Below are 25960 nucleotides of genomic sequence, written 5' to 3'. Positions count from 1 at the left end.
GGAGCTTGCAGTGAGCAGAGATTGCGCCACTGCGCTCCAGCCTGGGCGACAGAGCGAGACTCTGTCTCAAAAACAAAAAACGTATATATAAAACCCGCTGGGCGCGGTGGCTCACGCCTGTAATCCCAGCACTTTGGGAGGTGGAGGCGGGAGGATGACTTGAGCTCAGGAGTTCAAGACCAGCCTAAGCAAAATGGTGAAACCTCTGTCTCTAGGGGGAAAAAAAACAAAAAAACCCATATTAAAAAGCTAGCCGAGCATGGTGGCACGCGCCTGTAGTCCCAGCTACTTAGGACACTGAGGCAGGAGTGTTACTTGAGCCCAGGAGGCGGAGGTTTCAGTGAGCCGAGATCTCGCCGTTGCACTGCAGCCTGGGCGACAGTGAGACTGTCTCAAAAAAAAAAAAAAATTAATAAATAAATTTTTAAAATTTTAAAAAACTATAAAACTGTCTTGAAAAAGTTATTAGAAAACTTGCTGCTTTGTACTCTTAAATAAATTATTAAAATTATTACGCATGTATACTCATATACATGCTGATGTGGGCAGAGAAAATCTAGAGTAATGGAAAATGATAACAGTATGTTTCCTCTGAGTCATGGGGCTGGTGGTTGAGAAATGGTAGTTGGGAAAGATGACTATTACTTCTCTATTGTTTGGAATTTTTATAATCAGCATGTATTTTTTAGTAATTTTTTAAAAGCCAATTGAACATTTTTAAATTAATTTCATATTAGGGTTAAAATGTACTGAGACTTGTTTTTCCTTAAAATTGGCACTTAATGTCCAAAACTGAGACTAAAGAAGGTTATATATCCCCACCAATAATTGGATCCACACACCTCTTTCAGAGTTTATTAAATGGTATAGAACTAACTAGTCCTCCTATCCCAAACATCACCTAGCCCAGTAACTTCTCATTCTCAGTTGTGAGTTGTCAGCCTAGTAGATAACAGAACAGCTTTGCCCTGCCATCTTTCCCAGGCAAGGGGGCAAGGTTAGGGGTGGGGAGGAGATGCTTATCTTGCCCTGAATTCAAGACAGGACAAATTCAAAGATCTGGAATTGTCTGTAAGAAGAAGAGTTTAGTATCTTATTCCCTGCTAAATGTTTGCTGAGCTGTGAGCTCACCTTGGTGCAGCCATCAAAGTGGAAGACAACATGGGAAACCTGTGTGTTCCCCAAAGTTTAGGGATGTACAGAAATTATGTATTTAGAGTGAGAGAGAAATACATGTATACCCTCTGCCTACTTTATTAGTTTTAAACTTAGGAATATAGCTTCATTGCTTCTAAAATGACTTCCCACTTCCATGTAAAAAGTCCAGAGTGTCATTTAAATCTAGTTTTTTGTTTTGTTTTATTTTTTGTTTTTATTTGTTTGTTTGTTTGTTTGAGATGGAGTTTTGCTCTTGATGCCCAGGCTGGAGTACAATGGCACGATCTTGGCTCACTGCAACCTCCGCCTCCCGGGTTCAAGCGATTCTCCTGCCTCAGCCTCCAAAGTAGCTGGGATTACAGGCGCCTGCCACCACGCCCAGCTAATTTTTTATATTTTAGTAGAGATGGGGTTTCATCACGTTGGCCAGGCTGGTCTCGAACTCCTGACCTCAGGTGATCCACCCATCTCAGCCTCCCAATAAATCTAATTTTATAATGCTACTTTTTTAGCATAGGTAGGCCAGGTGCAGTGACTCATGCCTGTAATCCCAACACTTTGGGAGGCTGACGTGGGCAGGTCACTTGAGCTCAGAAGTTTCAGACCAGCCTGGGCGACATGGCAAGATTCCATCTCTACTAAAAATACAAAAAATTAGCCAAGCATGGTGGTGCACGCCTGTGGTCCCAGCTATTCAGGAGGCTGAGGTGGGAGGACAGCTTGAGCCTGGGGAGCAGAGGTTGCAGTGAGCCGAGATTGCACCACTGCACTCCAGCTGGATGACAGAGTGAGAACCCTGTCTCAAAAATAAAATAAGTTGCATATGTAATAGGTTTTTTTTCTTTCTTTCTTTTTCTTTTTTTTTCTGAGATATGATATCGCCCTGTCACCCAGGCTGGAGGGCAGTGGTATAATCACGGCTCACTGCAGCCTCGACCTCCTGGGTTCAAGTGATCATCCCACTTCTCAGTCTCCCAAGTAGCTGACACCACAGGCGTACACCACCACACCCAGCTAATTTTTGTATTTTCTGTAGAGAGGCGAGTCTTGCCATGTTGCCCAGGCTGGTCTCGAACTCCTGGGTTCAAGAGATCCACCCACTTCGGTCTCCCAGAGTGCTGGGATTACAGGCATGAGCTAGAGCTACCACACCGGGCTATTTCTTTCTTTCTTTCTTTTTTAATAAAAAAATAACAATGAAATGCATACTGATTTTGAAAAGAAAAAGTCACTGAACATCTGTCTGAAATTTGGTGGGGAAAAAAGAGAGATGAGATGAGATACTTCCTGAGCACATTGTAAATGAAGGTGTTTTAATTTTGAATTATGGTATAAAGAATTTTTAGAAGAGGGATTAAACAATACCTGCTATCTGGTCCCAAGTGAAGAGTAGATTGCTTAAAAAAAAAAAAAAAATTATCTATGCTTTGTTGCTGTAAGTTCCTTTAAATAGTGGAAGTAAAATTTGACCATTCTGGTTCCATACTTAAATGTTTTAAAATCCTTCTTAAATATTGAAAACCCTGTTCTTATTTGTATAAACCAGTTGTAAGTCTATTTGAGGGCAAAGTAAAAAACACTGGTGACTATAAAAATGATGCTGTGATTAGAGTAAGCTGGAATTTAAACTTAGAACACAGTGTAAGCCTCGCCAAATTGATAGTTTACATTCTTTCAGCTATAACTATTGTGGATTATTCAAGGAATAATAAGTTGTTATTTTACCTATTCAGTCATCTGGTGACCTGTAAATCATTTCTGTGTGTTTAGAGAATTATGGTAGTTGGTTTTTTTATTGTTATTATTATTTGCAAACCACACTAAGTATAAGTAGGGCTTGATTGGGGTAATCCTTAGCCCCTGCTTAGTAATAATCACCAGCTTCAAGTCTATGTGTACCTTGCTGCCTTGATCACAACTATAGATTTTCTTCTCCTTTGAACCATGATTTTTTTTTTTTTTTTTTTTTTGAGACAGAGTATCTCTGTGTCACCCAGGCTGGTCTCAAACTCTTGGTCTCAAGTGATCTGCCCACCTCGGCTTCCCAAAATGCTGGGATTATAGGCAGGAGCCGTGCCCAGCCCCATGATATTTTTAAACCCTGAATCACCCATATTCTGATTTTTCTACTGTTGCCCCAGTCTCACTGCTTAGTATATAAACCAGAATAAAATTTGTCCTCAATTCCATCTAAGCCCTACTGTTGCTTGGCTATTCTTTTATTAAAATGATGAAGAAAGCAAAAGAAGGCATTCCATCACAACTATTCAGAAGTGTTCTAGAAGTTATAGTCATTGCTCTAAGATGAAACAGGGGGGAAAAGATGAGGTATGAATGTTGGAGGAGATAAATGATTATTATTAGCAAATAATGGAAAATCCAAGAGAATAAAGACTAAGACATCCTAAATGGAAAGTTCAGTTTGCTGGTTGATTAGAAAGTAAATATACAAAAATAAATGTAGTGTTCCTGTATATCTGAAAGAAATAGATCATGTAATAGGAAGAAAAGATCTCATTCAGAAAGTAATGTGACATATAAAAAAATAAAAAACTAACATTTTTAAAGAAGTATGCAGGGCCTATATAGAGAAACTACAAATCTGTACTGAGAGATGTAGAAGATTTCAGTAAACAGAGATGTCATGTTCCTATGTCAGAAATGTAAAAGTGTGGATTTACCCCTAGTTATTGCAGTCATTGTAGTGACATTATAAATCCTAATGTGGGCCAGGTATAGTGGCTCATACCTGTAATCCTAGAGCTTTGGGAGGCCGAGGTGGGCGGATCACTTGAGGTCAAGTTCAAAACCAGCCTAGCCAACATGGTGAAACCCTGTCTCTACTAAAAATACAAAAAAATTAGCCGGGTGTGGTGGTGGGCGCCTGTAATCCCAGCTACTTGGGAGGCTGAGGCAGGCGAATCGCTTGAACCCAGGAGGCTGAGGTTGCAGTGAGCTGAGATCTCACCACTAGGCAACAGAGTGAGACTCTGTCTCAAAAAAAAAAAAAAGAAAGAAAAAAATCCTAATTTGAATAATATTTGGTGGTTGTCAAAATGATTCTCAAACTTGTTGGAAAGGATAAAGGGAGAATAACCAAAATAAACAAATTGAAAGTATTTATTTACTAAATACTGAAATATTACTACCAGCAACAGCTTTATTGTCGCTGGAATGGTGGAAAAGAATGGAAAATCCAGAAGCAAGCCAAAGAATAGATGAAAATGTAGTGTAAATTAAAAGTTGCATTTAATTTAGTAGGGAAAGGATGCACTGCTCAGTAATTATTAGCTAAACATTTGAATAAAATTAGTTATATGTATCAGTCACACCATACACAAAAATAAATTACAAATGGTAAAAGATTTAAATATAAAAATCACACACATACACAAAAATGAATTCCAAATAGTAAGAGATTTAAATGTAAAAATAAAACTGTTAAAACCATCCTTCCCCACAAAAGAAGTGATTACTTACATAATGTTAGGGGTGAGAAAGTCTTCCTTTGCACAGCTGCAAAGGTTGAATATACAATGGAAAAGATTCGTGAATTTGACTACCTAAATTTTAGGGGGTTTTATTTATTTATTTATTTATTTATTTATTTATTTATTTATTTATTTTTGAGATAGAGTCTCGCTCTGTCGCCCAGGCTGGAGTGCAGTGGCCCGATCTCGGCTCACTGCAAGCTCTGCCTCCAGGGTTCACGCCGTTCTCCTGCCTCAGCCTCCTGAGCAGCTGGAACTACAGGCCCCCGCCAACACGCCCGGCTAATTTTTTTGTACTTTTTTAGTATAGACGGGGTTTCGCCGTGTTAGCCAGGATGGTCCTGATCTCCTGACCTCGTGATCCACCCACCTCGGCCTCCCAAAGTGTTGGGATTACAGGCGTGAGCCACCGCGCCCGGCCAATTTTAGGGTTTACAAAAAAAAAATAAATAAAGACAGTTTTCTTTTTTTTTTTTTTTTGAGACGGAATCCCGCTCTGTCACCCAGGCTGGAGCGCAGTGGCATGATCTCAGCTCACTGTAGCCTCCGCTTCCCGGGTTCAAGCAATTATGCGACCTCAGCCTCCCGAGTAACTGGGAATACAGACGCACGCCACCACGCCTGGCTAATTTTTTTGTATTTTTAGTAGACACGGGGTTTCGCCATGTTGGCCAAGCTGGTCTTGATCTGACCTCGTGATCCGCCCGCCTGGGCCTCCCAAAGTGCTGGGATTACAGGCGTGAACCACCGCGTCTGGCCGACAGTTTTCTTACAGTTTGTTGCTTTATAGTCTGTGACGTGATGTAAAACACATGCTCAGTTTGTTCCACCAATATTATTCTGCATAATAGTTTAATTCTTAACCTCCTTTTTCCAAGTACCATTTGAGTTTCTGTACCCCTGTTTAGCAAGAATTTTTTTTATTTGAATGTATTTGAGGTTTCTTTCAAAGATCACAAATATGTTTAAATTAGTGATATATACATTTTCTGAAAAGAGGGTATAGTTAGTGGAAGATATTAGTTCTATCAGTATCAAATCATGTTAGCATGTGGTCTTCCTAGTGTGGTATTAACATGCCCGTTTTAGATTTCAGTATCCGAAATGAAAGTAACTAATAATTGAACATCTGTCTGCTCTACTAATAAGTAGATATTTTTGCCTCATTGCTTCTTCTGATCACTTTATTAATTTATCAGAATGCCCAAGTGTTGTGAGGTCCAGCTGCTTACATCATTCCTGCCCCTGGTTGAGCTTATTGCTTTTTTTTCCTCTCTTTCCAGGTATCTGGCATAATTTTGTCCTTGCACTCTTGGGTATTTTAGCTCTCGTTCTCCTCCCAGTAATTCTCTTGCCATTTTACTACACTGGAGTTGGGGTGCTCATCACTGAAGTTGCTGAGGTAAATAATGGATTACTCAGGGCATTCTTTCATCAGAGGTTGTGATGTAATACCTAGCATCTAATCAGAAACTTTTATTCAAGATCTCCTCATATACAAAATGCTCGGTTTCTTCTGAAGAAATTACTATAATCCTTTCAAATCTAGCAAATAATGTTGGGAAGCACATTGGTTTTTTTAAACTTTCGTGAAAATTGTTTTTGTCCTGATGCTGTACTTAGGAAGATAGTATCAAGATTCTCTACCTGTAGTTTATTGGTAAAATACATCATTTACCTTTACTGTTTATTTTTATATCTGCTTTTGAGTCAAATGTCTTTACGCCTCCTAAGTAGTAAGAAAGATGAAACCTAGGCTGTTCAGCTGCAACATTTCATAGGAGTTTAAGTTAACGTCTTCAACTCTGTATTTCACTCCCTTAGACAATAACTGCTATGATGGCATCAAACCTTCTATTCAGACATTAGAAAGAGGAAAATTACGTTTGTGAGCAGTTGGGCTTACATATACATTGTACTGATGGTATTGTCTGTATATTTGGGATATGTAAGGACGTGTCTTATTGTTTTACGTGTTAAGGATATAGGAAAGGCAAGACAGTCTGATGATACGTTCACCAAAAAAAATTTTAATTGGCAGTTTGGGGAAAAAATTTATCATTTTAGTCTTAATAGTCAGCAAGTCGGCTTGTTTTCAGTTGTGAAAAATTCAAAATCTTGGAGAATTTGGGAAAAGTAACTATAATTGTTGGATTTTATTTTAATTTTCTAGGACTATGTCTTGAATTCAAAGCTGGATTATTTTCTGCATTCAAAATATTCTACTTAATTAACTCAGTGTCTTTATTATTTGCTCAGATTAATTATAGCTTGTCTTCATGCATTATCTGATTTGGTTTTACCCTCTTCCCAAGGACTCTCCTGCCATTGGACCCAGAGGCCTTTTTGTGGGAGACCTTGTCACCCATCTACAGGATTGTCCTGTTACTAATGTGCAAGATTGGAATGAATGTTTAGATACCATCGCCTATGAGCCCCAAATTGGTTACTGTATAAGTGCATCAACTTTACAGCAGTTAAGTTTCCCAGTTAGAGGTGTGTATTTTCCTCAATATAATATAATGCTTCAAGCACCAGTACCTGCCATTCACTAATCCTTAGACCATGTCTATAGATTTATTCTGTTCTAATCTGTTTAAAGCAAATCAGTAAAGTAAATAGGTTCAAACTAATAGACATTTTTCTTGGTAAGTTGGATGCTAATATGTATGTTTCCTTTATTATATATTGTTGAACTTTTAATTATTTTCATAATGTCATATTTGACTTTTAGGACTCTAATATTTTCTGCTTTCAAAACACTTGTATTAAATCATAGCCAGGCACAGTGGCTCAAGCCTGTAATCTCAGCACTTTGGGAGGCTGAGGCAGGCGGATCACCTGAGGTCAGGAGTTCACGACCGGCCTGGCCAACATGGTGAAACCCCATCTCTATTAAAAATACAAAAATTAGCAGGGCATGGTGACAGGCTCCTGTAATTTCAGCTGCTCGGGAGTCTGAGGCAGGAGAATTGCTTGAACCCAGGAGATGGAGGTTGCAGTGAGCCAAGATCAGGACATGGAAACAGACTCTGTCTCAAAAAAAAAAAAAAATCAGCATTCAAGGTCCATCATAACCAATTAACTAATTCCAATAATTAAATACCCCCAATATAATATTATCTTTATAGTGTGTAGATATATTATAGTACTTTAAACTTTTATAACTGAAAAAGGGAATATAAATAATAAGAACCAGTTCTACTTTGCATAAGCTTATGTCAGAACAGATAAACAATGATAGTTAACTAAATATATAAAAATCAAAGCATAAACATTCTGTATTAATATATTGTTAGCCCAACACAGACATGCAATAAGGAAAGATTAAAAGAAATAAAAAGGAACTTGGCAAACAAAAAACCCCATCTGGGATTTAGAAAAAATTCCCTTACTTCTTAAAAATTCCCTTAATACTTAAACAGTTCTAGTGGTAGCTGTGTGGATGTTGGCATGTCTGAATCTATCTGGGATAGAGTTATGTTATGTATTTTATGTGGCAGGCATCCTAAGGAAGTTATCTTGGCTTCCAAAAATACCCTGTGAAGTCAGATATGTTGCTCTGTGCAGCAGATGACAGAGCTGAAGCAAGTTTCTTCTCGGATCCTGCCAAACTTATTTTGAGTTATTTTAGCTCTGAAAAACCAGCTTCCCAATTTTTTATACAAAATCAGCTTCCCAATTCTTTGTACAAAATCAGCTTCCCAATTCTTTACACAAAATTGTTTATACAAAATTGAAGGTGTTAGAAAATAGAAATTATGGTCACAGACTATATCTGTAAGTGAAAAAACATCCTGATACTTGTCCACATCTATTGGTGTAGGGAAATATGATTAATAATCAAGAATAGTTTTAGTAAAGTACTGTGTGCAACACAGGCACAGTAGTAAGAACTGATTTTTTAAGTTTTCAAATTTACTCTTCCATGTATAATCCATTTGTAAGAATTTTTTTATTATCAAAAATGTTTAGACACAACGGAGAATAGTATAAACGAGCCCACATGTATCTTTCTGCCAACTTCGGCAATTATTAACATTTTGCCAATTTTTTCATCTAAGCAGTCCACTTTTAGGGGAAGTATTTTAAAGTACATCCCAGGCATCCTATCATTTCATCCATAACCTTCAGCCTGCCTTTAACTGATGATGACTCATTAAACATGACCATAATACTGTTGTAATTCCTAACAAAATAACAGTAATTTCTGATATCTAGTTGGTATTCAATTATTTCTAATTCTTTTCATTATAGTTGATTTAAATTAGTTAGGATGTCTTCTAAGACTTTTTAAATTTGTAACAATTCCCCTTGACCTGTTTTTGAAAGGTTATTTTTTTGTTGAAGAAACTGAGTCATTTGTTTTGTTGAATTTCCTATATTCTGGGTTTTTCTGGTTATAGCTTGTCCTCATGATGTCATTAACTTGTTCAGATGTCTTCCAATTTTCTATAAACTGTTAATTAGGTCCACGGCCTTGATTAGATTCAGATTCCTTTTTGTTTATTTGTTTGTTTGGCAAAAACACTTCATAGGCGGCGCTTGGTACTTCCTATGGCATCATATTGCATCCAGTATCTATTGTGCTCTGTTTTAATGGTGTTAAGATTGTTCAGTGGACCAGTCTGATTCTTTAAGGTTGAAATATTTATAAATTTTCCCCATTCTCAGGAGCCTCTTACCATCTTCCAAAGCTTTTAAGATGATAGAAGATTGATTATGTAATCCACAATGTGTTCTTCTTTAAAGAAATGATCCATTATTTCCCACTTCTTAAGTCCTTTATCATTTTCTTTTGGTTTCTCTAAATTTGATGTAATGTGTATTGAATTACAAAAACCAAAGTGACACACTAGTTAAATAAAGTTCTCTTCTGTAGGATTGTTTTACTTAGGATATCTGCATATTCAGATGTTTAGGGTTTTATCCTTTTCCTATCAGACAGACTGTAAATAAAAATTTTCCCTGAAATACTCAGAAACTCTCTTCTTATTAACTGTTTGAGTATTTCACTGTTGTGGATCATGTGCTACATTTTGGAGGTATTTGTTTAAATACCTAATTACTCTTTCTATACTAAAATCAATCCAGAAGTAATTCTCTTTTTTTTTTTTTTTTTTTCCCCAGACCCTGGGCTGTTGTAGCCCAGCAGTAATTCTTCAATATCTATTTTGTCTCAGTATACATGTTTATTTTACATGATTACTATATCTGATAAATCTGTGCCTCTATTTAAGCTTTTGAAAATGGAGTACATATACTTAGCCAGTTTAAAGGAACATTAATGTCTATAAATATCACTTAAAATATATACTAGGACTGGTCCAAATGCAGTTGTGGTTACAATTAATTGATCACAACCAGTTACAGAATTCTTTGTTCCTTCTCTATTCCCACTACATCACTTGACTAGCCTTAAAAAAAAAAAAAAAAAAATACATACTAGATTAATTTTGATGGCAGGCTTAGCCCCTGGGGCCATGGACATTTAAGAAAGCTATGGATTGATGGTTTTTTATATGTTTCTAGGTAACTTTGTTATCCTTCATTGTAAGTAGGAATGAAAGATATGGTCAAATATACCAATACAAAGTGTCCAATGATCCAAAAGTTATTCGTGTTCAATTTAGAGTAGAATTCAGTACACATAACTAAATTCTAGGAATTTATACCACTTCAGATTAATAAAGCCACCTTGGAAAGATCACACCCTGGAAGTGCTTGTAAACCATCTCCACCAATTATCTCTAGCCTCTTATTTCATACCCCGCCTCTCCCAGATGCAGTATTAGATTTAAACTCTTTGAAGATTAAACGGCCTTTTGGGGAAACTCCAAGAAGAACACTGAGGGCTTGGAGCCCTTTGTACCTGGAATAGATCTCTGGTCTTACTCTGGGTCAGAAAAGAAAAACATACACTCTTCCCCCATTCATATTGAAGCCTCTGCTTTTAGGGTTGCTGGCTGTCTATACACCACTCAGTGATTTAAATAGAACTGAAAGTTACAGACAATAACTAGTATGACTCTTTTGGGGGACTATTTTCCTAACAAGTACTTTGCATCTTCACTCTTTATTTCGAGGGAGGCACTCCTTATTTCATATATGCATAAAGCTAAATTCCTTTTTGATGAAAGCATTGTCTTGAGTAAGAAAGGCTGTCCTTAGCAAGTCCACCATTTGAACTACATTTTAAGAAGCACGAGACAGAATGCTAAGGCAACTCTGCTTAAAGTGAAGCTGTGAGCCCAGACTCAGGCATCCACCCTGAACAGTTTACATTCCTATTCAAAGGAGGTGAGGGTTTATGCCCTTACCTGCCTGGCAACAGAAATATTAAACTGTCTTACATATCTTTAACTGGAGTGAGAGAAGACCCTTCTTGACCCGGTTTAAGATAATAAAAGGAAAACTCTGGGAATCTTTTCAACAAACTTTGAGAACTCAGATTGTTTTTATGCCCAAATTGCTCTAATATTTGGGGAAAAAAAGACTTTTTTGTTATTATGAGCATCAAGTTATGGTTTCCTATCCTAAATTGAAGAGTAAGAGTGTGTATATAAGTGTGTGTGTGTGTGTGTGTGTGTGTGTATATATATATATATATTTTTTTTTTTTTTGAGATGGAGTCTCACTCTGTCGCCCAGGCTGGAGTGCAGTGGCGTGATCTCGGCTCACAGCAACCTCTACCTCCCTGGTTCAAGCGATTCTCATGCCTCAGCATCCCGAGTAGCTGGGATTACAGGTGTATGCCACCAAACCCGGCTAATTTTTTTGTATTTTTTTTAGTAGAGACGGGGTTTCACCATGTTGGGGGTTTCACCATGTTGGCCAGGCTGTTTTCAAACTCCTGACCTCAGGTGATTTCAAACTCCTGACCAGGCTGTTTTCAAACTCCTGACCTGGGTGAGCCACCACACCCAGCCTCGTGTGTGTGTGTGTGTGTGTGTGTGTGTGTGTGTGTTTCGTTTAACTACTTGTTACTAGGCAGTGATGGCATAAAGTCAGCAATAGAACTGAGAATAAATAGGCTTGCTTCCCTGTGTTGGAGCCCCAGCTATGTGTTATATATTTGATAAGCTAGGGTAAGAAAATTATTCAGTTCATGTTAGAGATATAGAAAATGGTAGGCACTGTGAACTAGAGATTGAAAAAATCTCTTCTCCCCAGCTTTATTCCACAGTTACCTCTGGTCTAGACCATTCTTTGTAGACTGGACTATTTCCATGACTCTATTAGGGCTCATCTTAGGGTACATTCAAAATATACGAATTCTCCCTGTAATAACATTATGAAACTTTTCTGGCCTTAAATATTTCTGATTGTCTCCCATACTGGGGATATTTAAGGACAATTTTAATCTTCTAGAGTTAAATTGAACCCATAAATTCCCCTGGGGACATTCTATTGCAATCTTGAATATTACTTCCAAAGTAGAATTGTATTGACCTCTCGTAATTGATAAAAACATATGAATGTAAAAATTATCTGTGTCATACCCCTTCATCTTATAGATTAAGAATCAAGTCACAGAAATTGGTTAAGTAACTTGTTCTTTATGTGACCCAGTAGAAAAGATTCTAAAATTATGTTTAAGCCTATAGCTTTTTAAGATAGCAATAGAGAAATATCAAGTTTACTTCTCACATGCAAACAAAATATTTAACTCTTTATTGGAAAATTATGTATGTCAGGAGGTACTTAATCATGTTACGGAGGCCACAGGCATGGATTTCTGTTTTGCTTGGAATAAAAGCCACGGGAAGAAAAAAACCAGAGATCACAAATTGGTGGCAGCCTCCAGGCCAAATCCAGCCTTAGCAGATGTATTTGCTTTGGCTTGCCCAGTGTTTTTAAATTTTTAATTGGCTGCCAATGTTTAAACTTCAACAGGCTTCACATGAAGGTCCAGATTTCTAGTTTCTATTGGGACAAAATGGAAGATCTGTCAATTCTGGGCCCCAAATTGAGTGGCCTGGCTGTTAACCCCCTAGAACAGGCCATGTATTTTCTAGTTCATCACAGTCCCCACCACTTTCTGTTTTTTCTGCATATGATCCACTTCATTTATTTGGTACCTGCTTGGCCCATTTAAGCATTTATATTACCAAACATGCCATATCAATAGCAATAATAAATTCCTGACTTCCAATTCTGTATTGTACCCAGTCCTTTAAGAAAACTTAGTAACTAAGCATCAGCTATAAACATTTTAAGATCATTACTGATACAAAGGCAAATCACGTAGAACATCATTTATGTATTCAGTATATATTGAGTAATCCACCTTATATAAGACACTGAGAAACCTTTCCCTCAGGAAGCTCACAGTTTAGTCATAAAAACAGACCATACCCACATTATTACAGTACAAGTTTAAATTTAAGTAATGACAGGCAATACTGGGAAATGATAACAGTCTTGACTAAGAACATGAAGGCAGGTTTCACAGCATCAGTCCTTGAACTGGCCGTCAACAGTGAGTTTACTTTTAGGAGGCCAAGATGGACATGGACCTCAGCACCATAGAACAGAAGGTGGTCAAGGAACTGCCAGTAATTCAGTTTAGGAAGAGAATCATATGGGATAAGGTAGTTTAAAAGTGAGAGGGAATTAGTCTGTACTCAAGTGGGAATAGATAAGGAGAAAAATGAGGAGGAGGTAAAAATCCATGGGACTTGGCAATCTGGTCAAAGAGAACACTGAGGGTTTTAGCTTGGATTGATTTTTCTAAAGAATTCCTGAACAACTTTTTACCTTATACTTTACCATTAGGGCTGACAAATGATTATAGGCTAGGATTTGTCTGTGCCATTAGATGCTCACAGTCTGCTTTAATATTTTAAATACTACTCACTCAAAATTAAATACCCATTCAGTTATGATAAGAAAACAGAACAGGCCAGCACAGTGTCTCATGCCTATAATCCCAGCACTTTGGGAGGCCTAGGTGGGTGGATCACTTGAAGCCAGCAGTTCAAGACCAGCCTGGCCAACATGGTGAAACCCCATTTCTACTAAAAGTACAAAAAAATTCACTGGGCATGGTGGCACATGCCTGTAATCCCAGCTACTCAGGAGGCTGAGGCAGGAGAATTGCTTGAGCCCAGGAGGTGGAGGTTTCAGTGAGCAGAGATCATGCCACTGCACTCCAGCCTAGGTGACAGAGCGAGACTCTAAATAGATAGATAGATAGATAGATAGATAGATAGATAGATAGATAGATAGATAAATGGAATAACAGTTGCCCCATTGCTGTTGTCTTCCAAAAATGGTAACTGGATTACTGGTGTACAGGCAGGTATGTGCACATCTGTGGGTCAAATTGGGCATCCCTGGTTCTCTAGGGGGAGCCCCAAAGTAAGCCTGGGGTAGAATAGGTATTTGGATATAATGGGGATGTCTTAGGCATCCTCTGGCCACCTCTGTTTACCAGCACCACAGTGCAGGGGTTCCGAAGTAATGTTGGATCATTGGCATTCAGGCACATAATAGTAGTTCATTAAATGTTTGTGCTTGACCAGCCGGACTTATTATTGTGAAACTTACTGAGGTACTGCAACTCCGGCTTTATGGGTAGGTCAGTTTATATGAGGACAACTAATCTAGGGTAACTGCTGCTTCTTGATTTAAAATTGAATGGATCTCTTTTGGTAATGTAAAATCAAACTGCAGCAAGTAGCCCTCAAGTTGAACTCTGAATTATACAGTTGCTTCTAAACAAAGTAAAAATATGCCATTTTACTTATTCTTTTTGTCACAAATGTGTTTTTATATAACAGACTCTAATAAACAGTGTATTTCTCTTTAGCATACAAACGGCTAGATGGTTCAACTGAATGCTGTAACAATCACAGCCTCACAGATGTGTGCTTTTCCTACAGAAATAATTTTAATAAGCGTTTGGTAAGTTGTCCCTGAAGCAGTCTTGCTTGTCTGATATAATTACTACAAAATAAGCATGTAGAGCTAAAATGGAATCTATGGAAACTTCTCTCTTTTGCTCTATTTGTATCATTTTATTAAAATCTCTACATTTCACATGTCACATTTCATCTGAAAATCTTTAAAAATTTATAGTGATAATATCTTATTTGACCCAAATGGGGTACTTGAATCTATTTTATAGTAGGTGCACATAAATGGCATTTCTTTTATATGAACCTCATTCCTGATATGCTACGTGGCATGAAAAATGTTGAAGGAATGTAACTTAGGTTTTTCCTAATAAATCATTTTTAATATTGACTGATTAATATTTTATTTATAGCATACATGTCTTCCTGCCCGGAAAGCAGTTGAAGCGACCCAAGTTTGCAGAACCAATAAAGATTGTAAAAAAAGCTCAAGTTCAAGTTTCTGTATAATACCTTCTTTGGAAACTCACACTCGCTTAATAAAAGTAAAACACCCACCTCAAATTGATATGTTATATGTAGGACATCCTCTGCATCTTCACTACACAGGTGAGTATTTTTGTGGTAGACACTTAGAAAATCATTAAGATCACATATAGTTTCAGTAGTAGAAACTCACTACAAATCCTTGAATTAATACATTTATTATAAATTTGACCATTTATCAAAGTCTTGTTAACTTGTTCTTAAGCATTAAGTGAAAATTATGCAGTAGGAAGTTAATCTGAATTTATAAAATAAGATGGAGCTGAATCCATGCCTGCCTATGCAGAGTGACACATTTTCCCTTCCCTACCATTTATGCCCAGGTGAAATACGTGATCTCTCAGATGTCCTCTGAGAGTTTATTAAATTTATCCAAGCTCCCCAAAACAGTGGCAAGAGCAACATACCCTAGAGAATGCCAAGATGCATGGGGATGTAACTATAATTTGTGTGTGACACATGACTTTCATATGACTATACTTTCAAAACTGGTCCAGCATAATCATTTTAGCAGTGGCAGCATCATTGGACTAAGTTATTTATGGCTAAAGATCACATAGTCTAACTCATTTTGTTGTAGAAGATTTTTTAAATAGTTTACCATGCAATTTACCCATTAAAGTTTACAATTCAGTGGGGTTTTGTTTGTTTGTTTTTGTTTTGTTTTGAGACAGATTCTCACTCTGTCGCCCAGACTGGAATGCAGTGGCTCAATCTTGGCTCACTGCAACCTCCATACCCAGGACTCTAGTGATCCTCTCACCTTAGCCTCCCAAGTAGCTGGGACTACAGATGTGTGCCACCATGCTGGGCTAATTTTTTGGGTTTTGTAGAGACGGAGTCTCACTATGTTATCCAGGCTGGTCTCAAACTCCTGTGCTCAAGCAATTCTCCCTCCTCAGTCTCTAAAAGTGCTGGGATTACAGGCATGAGGCACTGTGCCCAGCCTAGTGGTTTTTAATATATTGAGTTGTGCAACCATCACCACAAGCTAGCTGCAGAATATCTTGATCACCACAAAAAGAAACTCCATACGCCTTAAGTACTCACTCCCTGTATCTCTCCAACACCCCCAGCCCTTGGCAATCTCTAATCTACTTTCTGTTTCTATAAATTTGCCTGTTCTGGTCATTTCATATAAATGGAATATTTTATGACTAGCTTCTTTGATGTAGCTTAATGTTTTCAAGGTTTATCTGTGTTGTGGCGTGAATTAGTACTTCATGCTTTTTAAGGCCAAATGATATTCCTTGGTATGGATAGACCACATTTTCTTTATTCATTCATAGTTAATGGGTATGTGGGTTTTATGTCACTTTTTTTTTTTTTTTGAGACGGAGTTTTGCTCTTGTTGCCCAGCCTGGAGTGCAATGGCGCAATCTCGGCTCACTGCAGCCTCTGCCTCCTGGGTTCAAGCAATTCTCCTGCCTCAGCCTCCGGAGTAGCTGGGATTACAGGTGCCCACCACCATGCCCAGCTAATGTTTGGTATTTTTGGTAGAGACAGAGTTTCACCATATTGGTCAGGCTGGTCTCGAACTCCTGACCTCAGGTGATCTGCCCGTCTTGGTCTCCCAAAGTGCTGGGATTACAGGAGTGAGACACCACGCCTGGCCTATGTCACTCTTTAAAAGACTCTCTCATTGCTCCACAGTCATATCCTGAGATACAACTGAGGTCATTTTTCTTATCAGTTTGACACTAAATGACTCTAGACTGCAACTATTAAATAAAACCTGAATAAATGAATAAATGTCCCTAGTGGGGGTAATTCAGAAATGTGTACTATGAGTTCTGACTAATTACAGGATAGTTTTAAAATGTTTTGAACAAAAACGGGATTATGGAATCCACAGAGTAGATGAGACTTTAAATCCCCTCATCTTAATCCTTGGTTTAGCCATGAAGAAAAAAAAAGACCTGAAAGAGGTTAAGTAGCATAATAGTAGGAGTAAACATAATTTTAAGGTGATACCACTTTGAAAGGGTAAGGACTCTTAATGTAAATTTCTTACTCTCGCCTCAAAATATAAGTACACATTGGGACATGTTTTTTCATTCTGCTGTTTTTATTAGATATTCTGGAAGTATTGACTGCTTTTATATGTGAGGTACATAGCCTGCATATGTTTAGGAAGGGCTTTCTCAATCAATTTAATCTGCTAGCCCAATTTTTAACCATATGGTAGAATTCATAATGCTGTTGCTTCTCTGGTATGAATAATATTTATTATTCCTTATTTTTCTTTTTCAGTGAGCATCACCAGTTTTATCCCACGTTTTAACTTTCTAAGCATAGATCTGCCAGTGATTGTGGAGACATTTGTCAAGTATCCTTTCTGGTGTGAAACATGTTTTAAAAGTGTGTTACTTGGATCTTCATCAATTTTACCTTGAATAGAGCATTACAAGTATAGACCTCACAAGTATCACTTAATTGCTAATAACTGAACAAGAGTCTTGAAAGTTGAAAAAGATCAGATTGTACCCAGGAGGGAAGAAGTCAGAGAAAGATTAATCAGAGTGAGAAAGGTTTAGATGTAGAAGGGAAAGAACCCAGAATACAAATTGAGAAATGAATTTACAGGTCTAAAACGTTTTAGTAAGTTTATAAAGGATGGAAGCTTCAGTTAGTACTGAGGTGATGAATTCTGCCCCATCTGAGCCTGTTAGTTCTGACCAAATAGAGGATGTAATTGCATAACCAGGAATTATGTAAATCCCAGGGAGGAATGCACAAGAAAGATCAAGCTGGTTTCAACTACTAAGATAGCAATTCAGAGGGCCAAATCTCATGTGATCTTTAGCATATTATGATTGCACATAAAAGATGAATTTTTTCATATTAATTATTATGCAGAATTGAATTACTGGAAAGTTATGGGAGGGTTCTTTAATTTTGTCGCTTTTAAATTTTTTAATGTCTTTCCTCAATTATTTAAATTTAAAAAAAAATGGAAAACAAGTGAGCAGTTATTTTTTTTAAATGTGTATAATTAAGATTGTGGCCAGGTGCAGCGGCTCATACCTGTAATCCTAGCACTTTGGGAGGCCAAGGCAGGTGGATCACCTGAGGTCAGGAGTTCCAGACCAGCCTGACCAATATGGCAATACCCCATCTCTACTAAAAACAGAAAAATTATCCGGGCGTCTTGGTATGCACCTGTAGTCCCAGCTACTCGGGAGGTTGAGACAGGAGAATCGCTTGAACCCAGGAGGTGGAGGTTGCAGTGAGCTGAGATTGGTCCACTGCACTACAGCCTGGGCGACAGAGCTAGAATCCATCTCAAAAAAAAAAAAAAAAAAAAAAGATTGTACTTTATAGACTCTGCAGCTTTGTCACCAAGAGACTTATGCTATAACCTTATAGATGGTAGTAAAATAAAGTAGGTTTCAAGAACCAAAATCTTTGTTTCCTAATATAAAGTAATGCTTTGTAAGGCCCAAAGAGTAATTTTCCCCTTATTTCTTATTCCTTCCACATTCCTTTCCCTGTTGTATCATTAAAGGCTTAGAAAGACTTAGTCTTCCTACGAGTTCATTATAGATTGGCTTAGTTTATAAGTAGTTGGCCTTTATTTTTCTAGTCAAGGTTTTTGAACTTTGAAATAATATAAACTCATTTGTTTTAAGTAGTACAGGTCTAAGAAGGAATGGCAGAGATTTAAAGAAAGTAGAGAAGTCAAGTGTAATCTCAAATTCAGTCACAGTAAAATATCTTCTGACTCATAGAAATGTGGTTTCTACTCAGACTTCTCACAGTTGGTTCCTTAACTGATTTTAACCCAGGTACCTGATTTCCCTCTCAGGAGCTCTGGCTATTGTTAATGCAGTACCCTGCTTTGCTTTGGATGGACAATGGATTCTAAACTCTTTCCTAGATGCCACCCTTACCTCAGTGATTGGAGACAATGATGTCAAAGATCTAATAGGGTTTTTCATCTTGCTGGGTGGCAGTGTACTTTTGGCTGCCAATGTGACCCTGGGACTCTGGATGGTTACAGCACGGTAATGTTTGCACTCATCTGACAGAATCCCTGAGTTACAGTATACAGCTATGTGGTAATATCCATTGCCATTGAAATTCTTATTTGGTATGAAATATAAAGTGTTTCCTTAAATTACATCTTAGCCAACAACCCTGAGCTCCTCCCATATCCAGAGTACCCAAACTCTGTGGTAAAAGATAAGCCGAATAAATGAAAGGCATAGTCCCTGACTATATTCTAATTTAGGACTGAATGTAGCCAGATGCTTGTGGAATATCTAAGCAAGTGCAAATTCATGTGATACCATTTCATGTGATTACATATTGTGTTGAAATAGTATAAAGGAGAACAGAACTGGGTGGAATTAATTGGGAAAAACTTCTTACAAAAGCATCATTAATCAAAATTTGAAGGAGACCAGACTTTGGCCAAGTGGAAGGATGACCATTGTCTTGGCCTATATCTCTTGTCCTTTGTCTTGTTTGAAAAGTGTTTTAAAATTTAATGGTGTATTATTTTGTGCTCTGAAAGCTGAGGTCTGATTACAATTAGTAAAATTCTGCAGAAGAATCTGCTGACGTGAAAGGGAAAAATCTTTGTCAAATGATACTAAATAAATGAACAAAATAGGAAGTAGGGCCTATGATATCATGAGACATGTTTTGCCCCACAAAAGTTGCATCTTTGATAAGGTATCTCTGCCCCCTCATAAAGCAGCAATAGCTTTGACATCCACAGTGAGCTGCAGGAAGCATCTCACACCAGCAGTATGTAAGCTGAGGGAGGCAGTTAGGGTTGAACCTCAGAACTAGGCCGGGTCTCCTGACAGATCACAAGACACCCCAGAGGATCTTCAGCAGTCCTGCTTCCCATTCTCTATAAAGCTTTGAAGCTTGGAACTCTTCCAGGGTAAACATTTTCTCTTGTGCTGCTGAGGCCATCTGGGGCCTAGCTCCTGGGTTCCTGTCTCCAAGAAGCAATGACCTTAAACTCTGAGCCATACTCTGTCCTCACCAGCGGCTCCCATGTTTCTCTGTGTCAGGTTATTAAGTACCTAGTCCTTGCTTTCCGTCTCTCCCCTAAGCTACCTCTCTGGGTCCACAGAAGACTTGGTAGTACAGTGAGAATGGCTCTACATGAGTACAAACGTGGATTTGCCAGAGCTTGGGAACTGACTCTTGAGCCCAGAAGAGCCACGCCTGGTTCGAGGTCTTTTGGACTGGAGATCCAGCCCTGGGAAATTTGGGAAGTCAGCAGGCCAGTGTGAAGCTGTTGGTCCTAGAAGTATATGAGCTTGCTGTTTCTTTGATGAAAAATGCGTGCTTCTCTTGTATACTCAGAAGTGATTAAGGGCAATAACTTATTAATAGCCAGGTATCCAACTTCTTTACTGAGTGATGTATTCTATGGGGTTACCTTTTTTAGATTATTGAGTTGCTCTGTAAGCACTAAAACTTTTTAATCATTTTTAAGAAACTTTTTAGATTGTATTACAAATTTGCCTTAACAGAAATTAGACATTGAATATAATTTTAACATTTTATTAATGACTTGGGTCATCAGTTAATAACAGTACTAAAACCACATGAATTATTGGTTTATTCCAGAAAATAGAGCATTTGTTCTATGTTAGGTAGACAGTCATTTGGGATCAGAGTATATTAGCATAGTAATGCTCAGACCTGTTCAAGTAGTAGAGCTTGGAGAATGCCATGAAATACTTATATAATTAATTTGATTGCATGAACTAAGCAATTTACTAATGAAAAGGTTGTATATGTGTAAGTCAGTTTTTTTAAAAACCGAGAAAAAGTTTTAATAGAGGAAATCTTGTTCATTAATTTATTTTTCTGAGTGAAAAAACAAAACGCAAATCTCATTTTATTTCAACTGCTAAACATTTTGATCTGTTGACCCATAGGATCAGGATTTGGGAACCACTTTACTAGGAAAGAGCAGATCAGTACCATTTGTGTAAAACTGGCTTCAATATGTAAGAAAGAAAATGTTATGTGTTTTCTTCTTTAGCTTGGTTGTGGGCACTTCTACAGCAAGGACCATATCATGTTCATCTTTGCATCCCTGACACAGTGCATGAGACATAAGTACTTAATAAATGCAGTTGAATGGATAATGATTAGTGTTATTTATGGATTAGAAAAAGCATGTTTCTATTTAAGTAAGCTGTAAAAAGTATTATTGAATATTTACTGTAAATATATGTTCACATAAAAAAATAACTTGGAAGGTCTTTGTGTCCCTGGCATATTATCATCTTTATGGAAAGAATCCACTATGGTTTCTGTAGAGTGATTAGAAAAATGGATTATTTTGAGAATTGGAGAAAGTGTTCTTTCTGTGTTGTCACTTTGTTCAACAGTAAAACTTTATTCTCAGTGTTCCTACTCTGCATTGTTTACATTTTTGAGATTTTTTTTTTTTAAATCACCTACAATCTGTAAAGAATGTATATATTCTTTTCAGCATCTCAGTTTGAAAAGACATGCCGTTAAACTTGACTTTTTGATAATCGTTCTTACAGGTCATTGTCTGTTCTAACAGCAAATTGTAAACATGTGTTTCATAGATATTGTGGCTCTCAGTCATCACTTTGTCCTATGGTATTTATTGAATGTTCACATACTAATGGTGCACAGGTGTTTTTTTCTATAAATCTTCTGACTGTCCTGTAATTCATTCTTAAGCTTTAACTTGAAGATATCGTAATCGCCGGCATTTGATGTTTAGCAATAAAAGGATAAATGTGTACCAGCATTTTATGTTTATCATCGTCTATGTGTTGTCTTTTTTGAACTCTTTTCTATCAAAATTGTTCCTATTACATAAAGCAAGATCTTAATCATTTTTAAATTCTTGATTCTAGAACCAGCCTTCAGTTTTCATTCATGTAATCTATACCTGAAAGTCATTGCGGGCCTTGAAAATAAGTCTTTTAAATGAGGCTCCTGTGCACTCACTACTGTCTTGGAAATGGCTGGTTTATGGATGAAGAAAGAGGACTATCATGTTTCCTTTCATTAGTGTCTGACAGAAAAGTCTGCTGTAAGTTAGGAATTCTTGAAAGAGAATGTTTTAACTATGGCATTTGGTTCTTTTTGACCTTTTGCCCTAGTGCTTCCTCCCATACTCTCTCTCTATTTCTCTCTCTCTCTCTCTCTCTCTCTCTCTTTCTCTCCCCCCCTCCCCCCTCCCTCCATCTCCCTCTCCGTCTCCCTCTCTCCCTCTCTCTGGTACTAAGGGCCAGATAAAATAGGCTAGGAATGTAGCCCAGTTTTTGATTGGTTAGCCTCATTCCACTAATTCTTGCCTCTGATCCCATTACACTACAGTTAAGAGCCACAAGACTAGATGACTGATTAAGCCACTTTTTTAACAGCTTTATTGAGATATAATTAAATACTATCAAATTCTCTCTTTATGTGTTAACTTTAAAGTATTCAATTCCACGTAAACTATTTTTCTCTTAATGTCCAATCAAACAGTATGCATATGCTTTCGTATAATCTAACCTTTTAAGTAAATGTACATGTGACAAAAGACTGGCAGGGAAAAATGTGTTTTAGTTATTTCACAACTATGTTAACTCTGGAATGGTTTTCAGCAACATAATAGAGTTGAATAAGTTATTTTTAAGCATGTAAATATACTTTCTTTGAGACAATAAGCCTTTTTAATCAGTGCATTTGCAAGCTACAGTGCATTTGAAAGCTACTCCTTGCTACAGCAAGAGTACTACTAATTTGAATAATCCATTGCATATTTTATCAGACCATGACATATGAATTCAATGAAAGGAAACCCCTCTGTTTCAGAACTCAGTGCTACAATAAGTTATACTCGGGGTGGAGGTAGGAAAAAATGGCTAATTATGAAGCAGGTTATATTGTGTAATTCAATTTTCCATTAAAGGGAGGAAAAAACACCCATATATGTTAGTTTTATTTAGCTAAAGATTGATGGATAGTCAATAATGGTCCCTTCTTATTTACTGAATGCTTCTCAAACTTTTCTACTGACATGCTCCTAACACTGTAGAGGAGGGAAAACCTAGAAGGATCTAAGAGTAGAACCCTGTAATTGACTCTCCACAGTATAAAATTGAACTCTCACTTTATCTTAAATTTAGCATCCTATTAATCTAATCAAGCATTCTAAAGCCAATTATCTTAAAGATATGGAACTCTAAACTGTAAAAGAATTAGACTCTAAGAATATTAAGAATTTCTTCATTTCTAAAACACATTCTGATTTGTAGACTAGTGACAGTCTATGGTGGTATTTTTGTCTATCCAAAGTGAAATTAGAAAAATAAAGATCGTGTATATTGTCTTTAATTACAAAGTAAACATAATATATGTGTAATGTTATAAGGCTTCCTGCTGCCCTTTGTCAAAGAGCCCCCCTTTATATGGAGTATGGAAACATATACTTGGTTTCCCTTAGCACTGCTAGATTGCCCTCCAAAAAGGTCTTTTTGTAACTGACCCTCTTATTGGCAAGGCATGAGGGTTCCACGTTTGCCCACACCCTTGCCTGCACCTGAATTATCTGACTTCCATGTTCTGACAAATCTGTTGGGTTTAAAATGACATTTCAAGAAAAAGATAACATTTCATTTTAATTTGCATTTCTTAGATTATTAATAGAGGTGCACATTCATATACTTGTCTAGCCCTTTGGGTTTTTCATTCTGCCACTTGCTTATTGATATCCTTTGCCCAGTTTTCTATTGGGTGTCCTAAATTTTTCTGTTTGATCCATAGAAATTTCTTGTATATTCTTGATTGGAGGTCAACAAATTATGGCCTGCAGGCCAAATCTTGCTCACTACCAATTTTTGTAAATAAACGTTTATTGTGTTTTATTGGAACACATTCATTCATGTATTTGATGGCTGCTTTTGTGCTATAATGGCTGAGTTGAGCAGGTGCAACAGAGATCGTATAACCAAAAGCCTAAAATATTTGCTATGTTTTACAAATATTCAGAACAACCCACGTTCCAGATATCAGTCTGCTTGCGGAGCAACCCGAGTCCTAGATATCAATCTCTTGTCCATTGTAGATGCTACAAATAATTTTTCCCAGTTTCCCATAAACTTTATGAGGTTGTTTGTTGAACAATGATCTTTAGTTTAATATAGTAAGATCCATTAATCTCTTGAGTTATTGTTTGTGTTTTGTAGGTCTTATTGAAAAAGTCCTGTCCCAGGGTCACAACGGTATTCTCTTACATTTTCTTCTACTTGCTTTAAAGTTGTACTTTCATGATGAGATCTTTAATTTCTGGAATATATGATATGAGGGAGGGAATCAAGGTTTATTTTTCTATATAGACTTAACTATCCTTAAAATAAACATCATAGTATTTTCCTTTTTAAGACTATTATATAAAACAGCTTACATAAAGTAGTTAATATGGTGCCTGGGATGCTCAAGTCATTACTGGTATTATGAACTTAACGACTTCTTTTCAGAATGCAGGAAGGATTAGGACTTGATTTGCCCTGAGATCTCAGTCTGTACTGGTGTTAGATATTGCCTCCTTTTGGTATGCCTTCTAGGCTTCCAGTGCCTTCAAGCTGGTTCTGATTGTCCAGAGTATCTTCCAGGCCTTGGATCTTTTAAGCATTTCTTCCCCCAATCAAAATGGACCAACAATCGCAGTATTTAAGCAAATGGCTAGGGATTTTGCTTCCTGTAACTAGTCAAAATAACCTGTGTTCACGAATGTGTTTGCTGATAGTAACATAGGCTAGCATTTACATCTGGTCTTATGCAAACAGCATGTTAACTCAGAAGGAAGCACTATGAGAAACCAATATAGGAGAGAATTCACGATAGGATGGCCTTTGAAACCACCAAATCAGACAATAAAAAGCTTTCTACTCTGTGCATAGTCTAGGATCTTATATTTCAAAATAATCTTTTTTTTACATGTTCATTTTAATTTGCATTTTGTTGTTATTGTTAGAAAAGAGGCTAAAGTTTTTAATTTTTTTCGAGACAGGATCTTGCTCTGTCAACCAGGCTGGAGTGCAGTGGCACGATCACAGCTAAATGCAGCCTTGACCTCCGGAGCTCAAGCAATCCTCCCACCTCAGCCTCCTGAGTAGCTGGGACCACATGCATGTGCCACCATGCCCGGGTAATTTATATATATAATTGTGGAGACGAGACCTCGCTATGTTGCTCAGACTGGTCTCAAACTCCTGAGCTCAAGTGATCCTCCTGTTTTGGCCTCCCAAAGTGCTGGGATTATAGGCATGCCCAGCTTAAACTTCTTTGTTACAATGTGTGTGCTTTGGTAGACTCCTTATCCGTATCCTTTGCCCATTATTTCCCTTCAGTGGTTGTCACCTTCTAACTCCTTTTCATTGTTCAGGAATCACATTTTTACGAAGGACTTACAAACGTATTTGACCATATCTTACGGTTCCTTGGCTTTCATACTTTATTCCTAGCAGTCTTTTCTTACCTTTGAACTTCTTTGTTTCCATCTTTTAATGGCTTCTACTTTTTTTCTAGCCTTTATGTATTACCAGAAATCTATTATAATGAGAGGTAGCACTTTGTGATTTACAACACATTCCCTTCTCCAGTTTAGGATACCCCTGTTCTGTCAAGGAAATGCCTAGGAAAAAGAAGTTAGAACAGAAGGAGGTACAAATGTAATTTTTTGGCCTCTATAGAAAAATAACTTCTTTCTTATCAGAAAAGAAATACACTTTAATCACAGAGAACAGGTTAATGAAAATAAATTGTGAATTATTGAAAACAAACAGGGTTGTATTATGCATAAACTGGTAAGCCAGTGTTTAAACTTGACAATATATTACAAACACTTTTATGTTATTAATATTCTAATGTTATTTCAGTGGCCATATAATATTGCAG

The 25960-nt window shown here is 37.3% G+C and overlaps 1 protein-coding gene across 1 annotated transcript in view; it reads left to right on the top strand.

Annotated features, from left to right (window-relative positions):
* The window catches only part of MBTPS2 (membrane-bound transcription factor peptidase, site 2), a 50984-nt gene extending 29155 nt beyond the window's left edge, over positions 1–21829 (top strand). Inside the window, exons 6-11 of the mRNA XM_011988023.1 lie at positions 5933–6051; positions 6965–7145; positions 14464–14558; positions 14923–15118; positions 17309–17384; positions 18844–21829. Coding sequence (XP_011843413.1) covers positions 5933–6051; positions 6965–7145; positions 14464–14558; positions 14923–15118; positions 17309–17384; positions 18844–19066 — 890 coding nt within the window. The 3' untranslated portion in view covers positions 19067–21829. The remainder of the gene's footprint in view (positions 1–5932; positions 6052–6964; positions 7146–14463; positions 14559–14922; positions 15119–17308; positions 17385–18843) is intronic.
* The last annotated feature ends 4131 nt before the right edge of the window (positions 21830–25960 follow it).

Source organism: Mandrillus leucophaeus, unplaced genomic scaffold, assembly GCF_000951045.1.
Source record: "Mandrillus leucophaeus isolate KB7577 unplaced genomic scaffold, Mleu.le_1.0 Scaffold321, whole genome shotgun sequence".
Lineage (NCBI taxonomy): Eukaryota > Metazoa > Chordata > Mammalia > Primates > Cercopithecidae > Mandrillus > Mandrillus leucophaeus.
The sequence above is the reverse complement of the archived record's forward strand: the minus strand, read 5'-3'. Positions and strand labels throughout refer to the sequence as shown.